A 13,552-nucleotide genomic window follows, 5' to 3' on the forward strand; every position below is an offset into this window, starting at 1 on the left:
AAACAAAACAGGAAATATGAATTTTCCAAAGAGAGAAGAAGAAAAGCTTTCTCAACTAACTAAATCAAATTATCTTACCTCTCAAAATATGCTTCTTCTTTTATCATCCAACTTAGCCACACTACCATCAGCTGCTCCTGTTCAGGTGTACTATAAAATATACCAGAATGTCACTGGTTTAAATTAGATATTCTAGTATATGAATAAAAAGCATTCTGAAGTTATTTTTGGTAGAAATTATTTTTCCTGCCCTATTTTCAAGTATCAAGTCAAATTAATGGCTTGCTGAATTGGGCCATTAATTTTCATTGAAGTATGAAGTAATTCTAGAGCTCAAGAATGAGGACCTTTGCTTTTTTCATGGAACCCCTCTCAAAGTCTTAGTTGCTGCCTTCACAGATTGAAAAAAGTAAGCTTCCTCACATTCCTCAGAAAACAAAGGCCCCTTGGGATTAACCTGTTAAACCGACTATACAACAGCTGATACTTATTTCATATAGAAAAAAATCTAGTGTTAACACGTAAGCATCAAAATATCACAAACTGAGTGCCAAACAGTAATAAGCAGTCCATCTTCTGGAAAAATGAAATTTAATTTATAGAAACCTTATGAGTAGATCTCAAAGTTACAGAGAAACAAATGATCACTAATCATGGAAAAAAAGGCAGTCACGGGCTTACCAGATATGAAAAATGGCTATAAAAAAACAATGACTTTTTTTTGAGACAATGTCTTGCTCTGTCGCCCAGGCTGGAGTGCAGTGGCGCAATCATAGCTCACTATAGCCTCAACCGCCCAAGCTCAAGTGATCCTCCCACCGCAGCCTCCCAAGTAGCTGGGACTACAGGCATGCGCCAATGCATTCAGCTAGTATTTTTTATTTTTAGTAGAGGGGAGGTCTCGCTATGTTGCCCAGTCTGGTCTTGAACTCTTGAGCTCGAGTGATACTCCTGCCTAAGCCTCCCAAAGTGCTGGGATTATAGAGGCAAGCCACCATGCCTAGCCTAACAATGACTTTTTAAAGGGAATTCCTAAATTTTGAGATGGAGTTTCACTCTTGTTGCTCAGGCTGGAGTGCAGTGGTGCAATCTCAGCTCACTGCAACCTCCGCCTCCCGGGTTCAAGCAATTCTCCTGCCTCAGTCTCCTGAGTAGCTGGGATTACAGGTGTCTGCCACCACATCTGGCTAATTTTTGTATTTTTAGTAGAGATGGGGTTTCACCCTGTTGGCCAGGTTGGTCTCGAACTCCTGACTTCAGGTGATCCACCCGCCTTGGCCTCCCAAAGTGCTGGGAAAACAGGCCTGAGCCGCCACACCCAGTCTAAATTTAATTGATAAGTACAAGCTGACGTTGACTTCTGAAAAATTTTTCACCAATCTCTTTCTACTTCAGTGCAGTAAAAATAGATGCAACAAAAAGCAAATGAAAAGTATGCTGCTTCTATTACCAAAAGCTAAGAAAATAAAAAAGGTCATTCTCAACTATACCTAAACCATATAACGAATAATAAAGTGTTATGTAGTAGAAAGATGACAGCCTTTACAGCCTGCCACACCTGAGTGAGAATCCCATCTCTGCTAATTACTGGTAGTGTGATCTTGAAGAAGAAACACAAATAATCTCTTTTTCTTTTTCACTGTAGCTCTAAAATGTTAAGAATTTCTTTTTTTTTTTTTTTTCAGAAGAAGTTTCGGTCTTGTTGCCCAGGCTGGAGTGCACTGACACGATTTTGGATCCTTGCAACCTCCACCTCCCACATTCAAAAGATTCTTCTGCCTCAGCATCCCGAGTAGCTGGGATTACAGGCGCCCACCACCACACCCGGCTAATTTTTTATATTTTTATTAGAGACGGGGTTTCACCATGTTGGCCAGGCTGGTCTCGAATTCCTGACCTTTAGGCGATCCACCCACCATGGCCTCCCAAAGTGCTGGGATTACAGGCGTGAGCCACTGTGCCTGGCCTATCTTAAGAACTTTTAAATATCTTTCTAAACATTAGTTCTTCTATCTATAAGTTATGGACAAAAATACCTTATGAGGCTGGGCAAAGTGGCTCTCGCCTGTAATCCCAGCAATTTGGGAGGCCAAGGCAGGAGGACAGCTTGAGCCCAGGAGTTCAAGACCAGCCTGAGCAACAAAGTGAGATCCCATCTCTACAAAAGAATTTAAAAATTAGACAGGCATGGTGGCGCATGTTTGTAGTCCCAGCTACACGGGAGGCTGAGATGGGAGAATCTCTTGAGCCCAAGAGGCCGAGGTTGCGGCGAGCCCTGATCGTGCCACTGGACTCCAGCCGGCACAACAAAGCAAGATCCTATCTAAAAAAAAAAAAAATACTCTATAAGAGTAATGAGGATTTGAGATGTTTAGAAAGTACTTCAAGTAACGAAAAGAAAGAATTCATGTACCTAATTTTACACCATCCTGAAACTCCATTAAAACTACATTAAGGTTTTCTTAAAAGGGATAAACACATAAGATATTGAGGAGGGACAACACCACGAAATGCTGGAAGCTACAGAACATATAGATAAGTGGTAACTGACTTAGCAGACCTGAGGAAGCAAAATGTTAAACTAGTAGAAGAGAAAACCCATCCGTTTTACACCACAGAATTCCCAAAGGGCTCAAGCTACTCCAGGCAGTTCCGGGACCGAGAGTGAAGACAGACAAAAATTAAGAGGCTGACATTCTATATAAGTAGTAGGACTCCAAATCACCTCCTGCATCCTGCACAACTAGAAGAATACCCTTCCCTCAGTAGAGAGAAAACTGGAGATTTATTGTCTGGAGGTGGTAAAATCATGCATCTGAAATAAGGGAAACCAGGTATATCTGGAGCACCATTCTGAAAGTAACAGAATTAAGTAAATGATTATACTGCAGGCTGATACCTACCAACCCTTAACCCTTACTCTTTAACTCTATTTATGGGTTTCTGTATAGGCCTTCCCTCTCCAGGCCAGACAATAATCTTTAGAACTCTGATCAGACCAAGAGTTTCCCAAAGATCCACTTACGGGTCTTTTAGAACCTCCCATATTAGAGGTTCTAATATGCTTTTTCATTTCCTAGTCTTAAACATGAACAATCAGCTAGGCGCAGTGGCTCACACCTGTAATCCCAGCATTTTGGGAGGCCAAGGCAGGCAGATCACCTGAGGTCAGGAGTTTGAGACCAGCCTGACCAACATGGGGAAACCCCATCTCTACTGAGAATAACTTAGCTGGGCGTGGTAGCATATGCCTATAATCTTAGCTGGGCGTGGTAGCATATGCCTATAATCCCAGCTACTCGGGAGGCTGACGCAGGAGAATCACTTGAACCCGGGAGGCAGAGGTTGCGGTGAGCTGAGATCACGCCATTGCACTCCAGTCTGGCAGCCTGGGCAACAAGAGCGAAACTCCATCTCACTATATATATTATATATATATGTGTGTGTGTGTGTGAACAAAATATATATATATATGTGAATAAAATATGTGTGTATACATATATATATGAATAATCAATAAATATTGGCTGGGTGCGGTGGCTCACACCTGTAGTTGCAGCATTTTGGGAGGCAAAGGCAGGAGAATCACCTTAGGCCAGGAGTTCAAGATCAGCCTGGGCAACAAAAGTGAGACCCCATCCCTACAAAAAACTTTTAAAAATAAGCCAGGTGTGGTGGCCCACACTAGCCACTTGGGAGTCTGAGGTAGGAGGACCCGTTGAGCCCAGAAGTTCAAAGCTGCAATCAGTTATGATTGTACCACTGCATTTGCCCTGGGCAACAGAGAGAGACCCATCTCTAAATAAATAAATAAATAAATAAAACAAAAGTTAAAATAATAATAAATATTAAGTATCTGAGAAAAGCATCTAAGTTAAAAAATAGAGACCAAAAAAAGGCAGGGAAAAAAGCAACCTAGAGAAAAGAAGCAATACAAATAATAACATATCTTCAAAATCAGTATAACTAATATCAAAGAAATTATGCTATCATGAACCAATAGATACCATAAAGAAGAAATATTCAGAGAGCCAAAAAAAAAGTGCTCTTAGAAATTAAAGACTGAGTAGGAATTGAAGATAAAGTTAAAGACAAATCCTAAAAGGCAGAATGATTTCTATTTTTTTTTTAAGCTCTTTCACCCAGGCTGTAGTGCTATGGCACAATCATAGCTCACTGTAACCTTGAACTCCTGGGTTCAAGTGATCCTTCTGCTTCAACCTCCCAAATAGCTGGGACTAAGGCATGTCCCATTACCCCTGGAGAATTTTTTTTTTTTAAAGACAGTGTCTTGCTATGTTGCCCAGGCTAGTCTCAAACTCATGGCCTGAAACAATCCTCCCACCTCAGCCTCTCAAAGCACTGGGTTTACAGGTGTGAGCTACCACACCTGGCCTTAAAATGAGCAAGTTGTTTTTAGAGTGCTGAACAGGTTCTAAAATTCTATTGTGGTGGTGGTTGCATAACTCTCTATATACACTAAAAACCACTCAATTGTACACTCTAAGTGGGTAAATCTTATGATATGTAAATTACATCTCAATAAAGCTGTTTTCTAAAAAGTAGAACAAGATGAGGGGAAGGAAAAGAGGAAAGGATAAGAAAATTCGACAATCATTTCAAATTCCAAATAAAAGGAGTTTTTAGACAGAGAACATGCAAGGAGAAAACATTACCAACAAATTAATTCAGGAAAATTTCCTAGAACTGAGGGACATGAGTTTCCAGGTTCAAAGTGCTTACTGAATGCCTAGGACAATAGTCAAAAAGAGACTCAGACTAAGGTATAACAACCAGAAATTTCAAAACCCTAGAGATAGAGAGCTAATCCTACAAGTTTCCATATTAAAAACAAATAAGCCACACAAAGGACCAGGAATCAGAATGTCAGACTTCCTAACAGAAGTTAGAAGACAAAGAAGCAACACCTTCAAGGTCCTGAAAGGAAATTATTCCCAAGTAAGAATTCCATACCCCATCAAACTATCAATCAGATGTTAAAGTAGGACAAAGATATTTTCAGAAATATCCAGTCTCAAAAAGAATTTACTTCACACATACTCATTCAGAAGAAGCAAAATGGCCAGGCACAGTGGCTGATGCCTGTAATCCCAGCACTTTGGGAGGCTGAGGCAGGTGGATCACCTGAGGTCAGGAGTTCGAGACCAGCCTAGCCAACATAGTGAAACCCATCTCTACTAAAAATACAAAAATTAGCTGGGAATGATGGTGGTCGCCGGTAATCCCAGATACTCGGAGGCTAAAACAGGAGAATCACTTGAACCTGAGTGGCAGAGGTTGCAGTGAGCCGAGATCATGCCATTGTACTCCAATTGCATGAAAAGAGTGAAACTCATCTCAAAAACAAAAAAAAGCAGTAGCAGCAAAATGAGGAAGCAATGAAAAAAGATGATGACATGATCACAGCTCAAACAAATGAAAGGATTGGTTTTCTTTTTAATTTTTTTTTTTTAAACGAAGATAGGAGTCTCACTATGTTGCCCAGGCTGGCCTCAAACTTGTAGCCTCAAACAATCCTCCTGCTTCAACCTCCCGAGTAGCTGGGACTACAGATGTGAGCCACCATGCCCAGCTAAGCTGATGACATGAGATATAAGAAACAGGAGATCCAACAAAAGGAAAAGGAGAGACGAAGCAAGTCTCCAAAATGATGGTGAAGGTCAATCCCAGGATGAGAGCTTTGTACTAATAGGTTTAGCTGGTAACCATTCCAGATCAAAATGCTCCTGAAGAAATCTCAAGAAGATGAAACTCATAGACTATCTAATGAGTCAAAACATCTGGACAGAAGATTTAGGCTGGCAGAGAGTTTAGGTTACATGAATGGGACATATAACACCAAGAAAGTTAAAAGCAAAAAACAAAAACACAGGATAAATATTAATCAAAAAAAAAAAAAAACTTTCACAAAGCAGTAAAAAATAATCATATACTACATGGTTGAGTTCTCAGTAGCGCCTATATAATCGTAACAACTATATATTGATCTAATCTAAATTATTATAACCATACTAGGAGAATGAGAGGATAGGAAGGATATGTATGGATGTGTTTAGGACAGGGAGAAAAAAGACAGAGAACTAATTTCTCATATTTAATACTTGGAACTCAATAAAAAATACCTAAAAGCAAAAATCAAGGGGTATCAAATACAAACATGTTATTATAGATGTAGCAGTAAAACACAAAATAAACAGTTAAAAGAATTGAAAGACACTGCCTCTAAGAAAGGTGAAATAGGAAGGAGAGAAGGAAGGAAGGACTGCTATTAGCCTTAACAAATCTTGAAGAACTATTTTGACTCCTTTAAACAATGTACATATAAAACTTTAATAAAAGATAAATAAAATGAATCAGATGTTACTGATACCCTTATATTAAAAAAACACAAATAAGCTGGACCCAGTGGCATGTGCCTGTAGTCCCAGCTACTCGGGAGGCTGAGTCAGGAGGATTACTTGAGGCCAGGAGTTCAAGGCTGCAGTGTGCTATGATCATACCCCTGAATAGCCACTGTACTCTAGCCTGGGCAACAAAGCAAGACCCCTTCTCTTAAAAATTGAAAAAAAAAAAAAAAAAAAAAACTACAACTGTCCATGCCTAGACCAGCTTTTGTAGAAAGCTCTTATCTAATGCTACACAATTTTACTGAGTAAATAAAACTAAACCTTGAGAAAATGGAGCAACTTATATAGTTAGGTACCTGACAAGCGTAGAAAAGGCCAGTAGCATACAAAAGGAAAGTGAAACAAAGCGAACCCCAGCTGGCGTAGCAGGAGGACGGCTCGTCATCAACTGCAATAATTGCTCAGCTTCTTCTTCAGTGGGTCTAAAAAGGAATACATCATTAGGCTTTACATTTTTAGTTGGGATGAAGAAGAAAAAGTCAATTTTTAACCTTTTAGATACAAATGTTAAACTTTATAACGATACCTTGCTATTTATAAAATCTTTAACATCTCAAGTTGTCAAATGCAAAACTGTTGAGAAATTACAACTACAGTGTTTTACTGTAGACACAAATACAAGTAGGTCCTCACTTTGCCCTGTGTCATAAAAATGACCATGCAAGCTGCAATCATGCAACATGATCTTAATAATCAATGGTAAAAAGTATGATTGTACTGTAGCCTTTAAAATTTTTGTCAAAACATTAAAAACTCTGTTGATTATAATGCATAAGGAATTTTTTTTTTTTTTTTTTTTTTTTGAGACAAGGTCTTGCTCCGTCACCCAGGCTGGAGTGTAGTGGCAGGATCAGAGCTCACTTCAGCTTTGACCTCCCAGGCTCCGGTAATCCTCCCATGTCAGACTCTCACGTAGCTGGGACCACAGGTATGCGTCACCATGCCCAGCTTATTTTTTTTTTGGTAGAGACACGGTTTTGCCATGTTCCCCAGGCTGGTCTCAGACTCCTGGGATCAAAAAATCCACTTCCCACTTCCCTTGGTCTCCTAAAATGCTGGGATTACAGGTGTGAGTCACTGCATCTGGCCAGAAATTTTTTTTTTAATAGTAAAACTAATATTTTTGTAGTACTCTAATTGAAAATATTAGAAACACTAGGAATTAAAAGTGTTTTCTTTCTTTTTTTTTTCTTTTGAGACGGAGTCTCACCCTGTCACCAAGGCTGGAGTGCAGTGGCACAATCTCGGTGCACTGCAACCTCCACCTCCTGAGTTCAAGCAATTCTCCTACCTCAGACTCCTGAGTAGCTGGGACTACAGGCACATGTCACCACACAACCACTGCCTCCTGGGTTCAAGTGAGTCTCCTGCCTCAGCCTCCCAAGTAGTTGGGATTACAGGCATGCGCCACCACGCCCAGCTAATTTTTGTATTTTTAGTAGAGATGGGGTTTCTCCATATTGGTCAGGCTGGTCTCGAACTCCCAACCTCAGGTGATCTGCCCGCCTCGGCCCCCCAAAGTGCTAGGATTACAGGTGTGAGCCACCATGCCCAGCCTATACTTTCATCTTTACTTGCCAATTGTCTCTTCCAGTTATCTATTTTTGGAATATAATGTTCCAAAAACTGTTTCCATGTTTTGGAACATGAGTTTATTATGGAGAGAAAGGAAGCAGTACAGGTTGAGTAACCCCAATCCAAAAAATCCAAAATCTGAAATGCCCCCAAACTCCAAAACATTCTGAGTGCCAACATGAGGTAATGAGCTCAAAAAAAAAAAAAAAAAAAAGGAAATGCTCATTGGAGCACTAAGGATTTTGGATTTCTGAAATAGGGATGCTAAACCAGTAAATGTAATATAAACATTCCAAAATCCAAAAAGTTCTAAAATACCAAATGCTTCTGGTCTCAAGCATTTCAGATACGGGATATTCAACCTTTACAACTACCTCCTCTGCTATATGTACACAAATGAAATAACAGGTGTGCAGTAACCAGTTACCAACAAACTTTGAAAGAAGTGAGGCCACTGGTCACTAATCATGATGTACATCCGTCATTTACTTAGTGGTATGTGGCCTGAGGAGCTCACAATCCCTATACTTTATAAAATTATTTGGTTAACGTATCATGGCAACTGAAATGTCAACTGTGTTGAGAGACCAGCATTATTTAAATAAACTGGGGTAACTGAAACTCATGCATATTGGAGACATGCAAATGAAGACTATATGCACAATTATTAAGAATATTATTAAAAAGGATTTTGTATGGTGACTAAATAAGAAACATTGTACTGGCCATGTGTAGTGGCTCATGCCTGTAATCCCAGCACTTTGGGAGGCTGAGACAGATGGATCACCTGAGGTAAGGAGTTCGAGACAAGCCTGGCCAACATGGTGAAACCCCGTCTCTACTAAAAATACAAAAAAAATAAAAATAAAAAATTAGCCGGGTGTGGTAAGGCAGGAGAATCGCTTGAATCCAGGAGGCAGAGGTTGCAGTGAGCCAAGATTGCGCCACTGCACTCCAGCCTGGGCGACAGATGAAGATTCTATCTCAAAAAAAAAAAAAGAAAAGAAAACAATGTACTTATTAATCACATCATATTAATTTTAAACAATTTATAATATCAACTGTAAAAGGAAACAAAGGAGAGATTTACTTCAACTAGTCAATGTTAAAAGATCACTCACAGATCATTCACTATAGTTTTGTCAAGCTGTGTTGAAATCACAGGTTTTTTTAAACTGTGATTGGAAATTGATAAACTGCTCTGGCTCCTCCCATATTTATTTATATAACTCTGTTTACAATCAGAACAAAATAGATGAATACATCTCTGCTAGGAATTCTTGGCCTTAGGATTTCATTATTCTTATAGGCCAGCCCACTACCTGAGTCCAACAGAAAACTTTAATCCTCTGAATAAAAGGCCTTTGGTTCACTTTCTTGAGAATAGGAACAAGAAAGTAAAATGACAAAAAGGTAAAATATCAAACTATTGAATACTTGAGTCCAGCGATCCCCATCAAAGCACAGTACAGACGTAAGAGTGCACTGGCTTTCACAACATGCTCTTCTTTCAGCCCCGAATACACAGACACATTGGGCTCCATGTCCACATCAGCTTCTTCCACAATTCGGGTGCTTCTTACTGTGGGAAGAATGCCCATCAACTCCAGAAGAAGCTGCCTTCTCATCTGCCAGAGGACAGAACTGCTGGTCTCTCTTTTTCTCTGTAAGAAATATGGATCACAAAAGGAAGAAAGCATGAAGCATTTACTAAACTAAAAGGGAGCTAAAACACAGCTCCCCACTTAAACACTTTCAAATTGGCCTATTTGAGGAGATTGTCATGACTACAGAATCTCATTTTAACCAATCAAGCAAACTCAAAATCCACTAGTTTGTCTGAAGAATGAATATTCACCCTAATTTGGATTGGTTGCAGAGGAAAGACTAAATTAGTGACAATTTGAATTGTGGAATATTATTTAAATGGTACTTTCAAATACATAAAGACTAACAAAGTGATATGTGGTATAGGAGAAAATGCTCAGATTTTGAAGACATAAGTTCTTGGGGTTTAAATGCCAGCTCTACTATTAGATGATTATATATCTTTAGATACATTGGTTAACCTCTCTGAACCCCAATTTCCTTAATGACAAGGAAATATTTTATCAACAACATTTACCTTACAGAACTCCTATAATTAAGAGTTTACAATTATTGGCCTGATGCAGTGGTTCACACTTGTAATCCCAGCACTTTGGGAGGCCAAGGAGGGCAGATCACTTGAGATCAGGAGTTCGAGACCAGCCTGGCCAACATAGTGAAACCCCACCTCTACTAAAAATACAAAAATTAGCTGGGTGTGGTGGCGCATGCCTGTAATCCCAGCTACTCGGGAGGCTGAAGCACAAGAATCACAAGAATTGCTTGAACCCAGGAGGTGGAGGTTACAATGAGTCAAGATCACACCACTGTATTCCAGCCTGGGCAACAGAGTGATACTCCGTCTCAAAAAACAAGAGTTTACAATTCTATAACCCCTACAGTTCTTCAGGCAGGGACAAGGTCTTAGTCATCTCTTACTCTGCACAGTCTAACACTGTGCCTAACATACAGCAAGCACTCAGAGTCTGTTAAGTAGACGAATGAACAAAACTAATACATGTATGAAAGCAGTTCTAAACTATCCAGGGCTAGGCAAATGTTAATTATTATCTTTTGAGTGTTTCTAAGTAAAATATGATAGACCTGCTTTAATAATAACAGTAAGTTCAAAGAATAAAGGTTTATTGCATACAAAGGACAACTACAAACAAGATGAGCATGCCAAGTACTTAATGCAGTACCTGACATATATGAAGCATCCAATAAATAAATGTTAACTTTGTTTTAAAAAGCAAAGCTTAAAATCAGTTTTCAAATGGGATATAAAGTAGAACTTGAATTTTTTTTTTTTTTTTTTTTTTTTTTGAGACGGAGTCTGGCTCTGTCGCCCGGGCTAGAGTGCAGTGGCCGGATCTCAGCTCACTGCAAGCTCCGCCCCCCGGGTTTACGCCATTCTCCTGCCTCAGCCTCCCGAGTAGCTAGGACTACAGGCGCCCGCCGCCTCGCCCGGCTAGTTTTTTGTATTTTTTAGTAGAGACGGGGTTTCACCGTGTTCGCCAGGATGGTCTCGATCTCCTGACCTCGTGATCCGCCCGTCTCGGCCTCCCAAAGTGCTGGGATTACAGGCTTGAGCCACCGCGCCCAGCCGAACTTGAATATTTTAAAACACTGTGATTCAGTTGCTTAAAAAATAGACTACAGGATTTAAGCAGTACACATGTTGTCTAGCTAAGTGACCTCAACAAGTTAAATCACAATCTCTATTAGCTCCTTCATAGGAACTCTATTCACATAGTTAAAATAAATTCATTTTTGAAAAATTAAAATATTTTGCAAGTTAAAAACTGCTGCAAAATACATGTGCATAAGCAGGTGAATGTATAAAACAAAATGTAGCATATACATACAATGAAATATGATTTTTCTTTTTTTTGAGACTGAGTCTTGCTCTGTCACCAGGCTAGAGTACAGTGGCGTGATCTTGGCTCACTGCAACCTCTGCCTCCCATGTTCAAGCGAATCTCCTGCCTCAGCCTCCCGAGTAGCTGGAACTACAGGTGCACACACCACACCCAGCTAATTTTTTTATTTTTAGTAGAGAGGGAGTTTCACCAGGTCGGCCAGGATGGTCTGGATCTCTTGACCTTGTGATCCAACCGCCTCAGCCTCCCAAAGTGCTGGGATTACAGGTGTAAGCCACCACACTCAGCCCTTACTTTTTATTTTTACAGCTTTAGGGGGTACAAGTACAGTTTTGTTACACGAATTTATTGCATAGAAGTCTGGGCTGCTGGTGTAGCCATCACCCTGATAGTATACACTGTACCCAATACAGGTAACTTCTCAACCCTCACCCCCTCCCCACCCTCCCATCGTTTGGAGTCTATGATGTGTATTATCCTACTCTCTTTTGTCCATATGTACACATGATTAGCTCCCACTCATAAGTGAGAATATGCAATATTTGACTTCCTGTTTCTCCATTATTTCACTTAAGATAATGGCTTTGGCCGGGCGCGGTGGCTCAAGCCTGTAATCTCAGCACTTTGGGAGGCCGAGACGGGCGGATCACGAGGTCAGGAGATCAAGACCATCCTGGCTAACACGGTGAAACTCTGTCTCTACTAAAAAAATACAAAAAACTAGCCAGGCGAGGTAGCGGGCGCCTGTAGTCCCAGCTACTCAGGAGGCTGAGGCAGGAGAATGGCGTGAACCTGGGAGGCGGAGCTTGCAGTGAGCTGAGATCCGGTCACTGCACTCCAACCTGGGCAACAGAGCGAGACTCTGTCTCAAAAAAAAAAAAAAAAAAGATAATGGCCTCCAGTTCCATCCATGTTACTGTCAGACATGATTTCATTCTTTTTTATGGTTGAGTTGTATTCCATGGTGTGTGTGTGTGTGTGTGTATACGTGTGTGTGTGTGTATATGTGTATCTCTCTCTCTCTCTCTCTCACATGTTCTTTAAGCAACCATCCGTTGACAGATGCTTAGGTTGATTCCATAACATTGCTACTGTGAATAGTGCTGCGATAAACATCCAAGTGTAGGTATATTTTTTATATAATGATTTCTCTACCCAGCAGTAGGAATGCTGGACAGAATGGTAGTTCTGCTCTAAGTTCACAATGGAATATTATTCAGTCTTTAAAAAGGAAATCCTGACACATGTTACAACATAGATGAACCTTGAAAACATTATGCTAAGTGAAATAAGCAAGATACAAAAGGCAAAATATTGTGTAATTCCATTTACTTGAGGTAGCCAGAAAGGCCAAATTCATAGAGACAGAAAGTTGAATAGAGGTTACCAGAGGATGGGATGATAGGGGGAATGGGGAGTTATTTAATGGGTACAGAGTTTCTGTTTGGGATGATGAAAAAGGAAATGGGCCAGGCCCGGTGGCTCGTGCCTGTAATCCCAGCACTTTGGGACGCCCAGGTGGGTGGATCACCTGAGGTCAGGAGTTCTAGACCAGCCTGACCAACACGGCAAAACCCAGTCTCTACTCAAACTACAAAAAGTAGTCAAGCACGGTGGTGGGCGCCTGTAATCACAACTACGCAGGAGGCTGAGGCAGGAGAATCCTCGAACCCAGGAGGTGGAGCTTGCAGTGAGCCGAGATTGCGCCATTGTACTCCAGTCTGGGTGACAGAGTGGAGTCTGGGTGACAAAAAAAAGAAAAACAGTTCTGGAAATGAAGAGTGGTAATGGTTGCACACTGTGAATATACTTAATGCCACTGAATTATATACCTAAAAATGATTAAACTGCAAAATTTTATGTTATGTATATTTTACCGTAATAAAAACATATATACACATACGTATTAAAATTTAAAAATATAATAACTTATTTCAGTGACCTAATGCACCAGTTCTCATGAGTCTGGCCCAGAACCCTGGAGTTTCCCAATATTCTTTCACTGGGTCCGGAAAGGTATTAATAATACTCAAGACATTATCTGTCTTTTACTTTCTCATTCACTCACAAGGGTACAGT

The 13,552-nt window shown here is 40.3% G+C and overlaps 1 protein-coding gene across 3 annotated transcripts in view; it reads right to left on the minus strand.

The window, feature by feature from the left end:
• The window catches only part of INTS2 (integrator complex subunit 2), a 63,294-nt gene that overhangs the window by 33,334 nt on the left and 16,408 nt on the right, over positions 1 to 13,552 (minus strand). For all 3 annotated transcript variants that reach the window (XM_005583890.5, XM_015438382.4, XM_005583891.5), the window contains exons 8-10: positions 9,441 to 9,667; positions 6,725 to 6,850; positions 79 to 150 (exon numbers count right to left, since the gene is read on the minus strand). In XM_005583890.5, the coding sequence (XP_005583947.2) occupies positions 79 to 150; positions 6,725 to 6,850; positions 9,441 to 9,667 (425 nt within the window). The remainder of the gene's footprint in view (positions 1 to 78; positions 151 to 6,724; positions 6,851 to 9,440; positions 9,668 to 13,552) is intronic.

Source organism: Macaca fascicularis, chromosome 16 (genome assembly GCF_037993035.2).
Source record: "Macaca fascicularis isolate 582-1 chromosome 16, T2T-MFA8v1.1".
Taxonomy (NCBI): domain Eukaryota; kingdom Metazoa; phylum Chordata; class Mammalia; order Primates; family Cercopithecidae; genus Macaca; species Macaca fascicularis.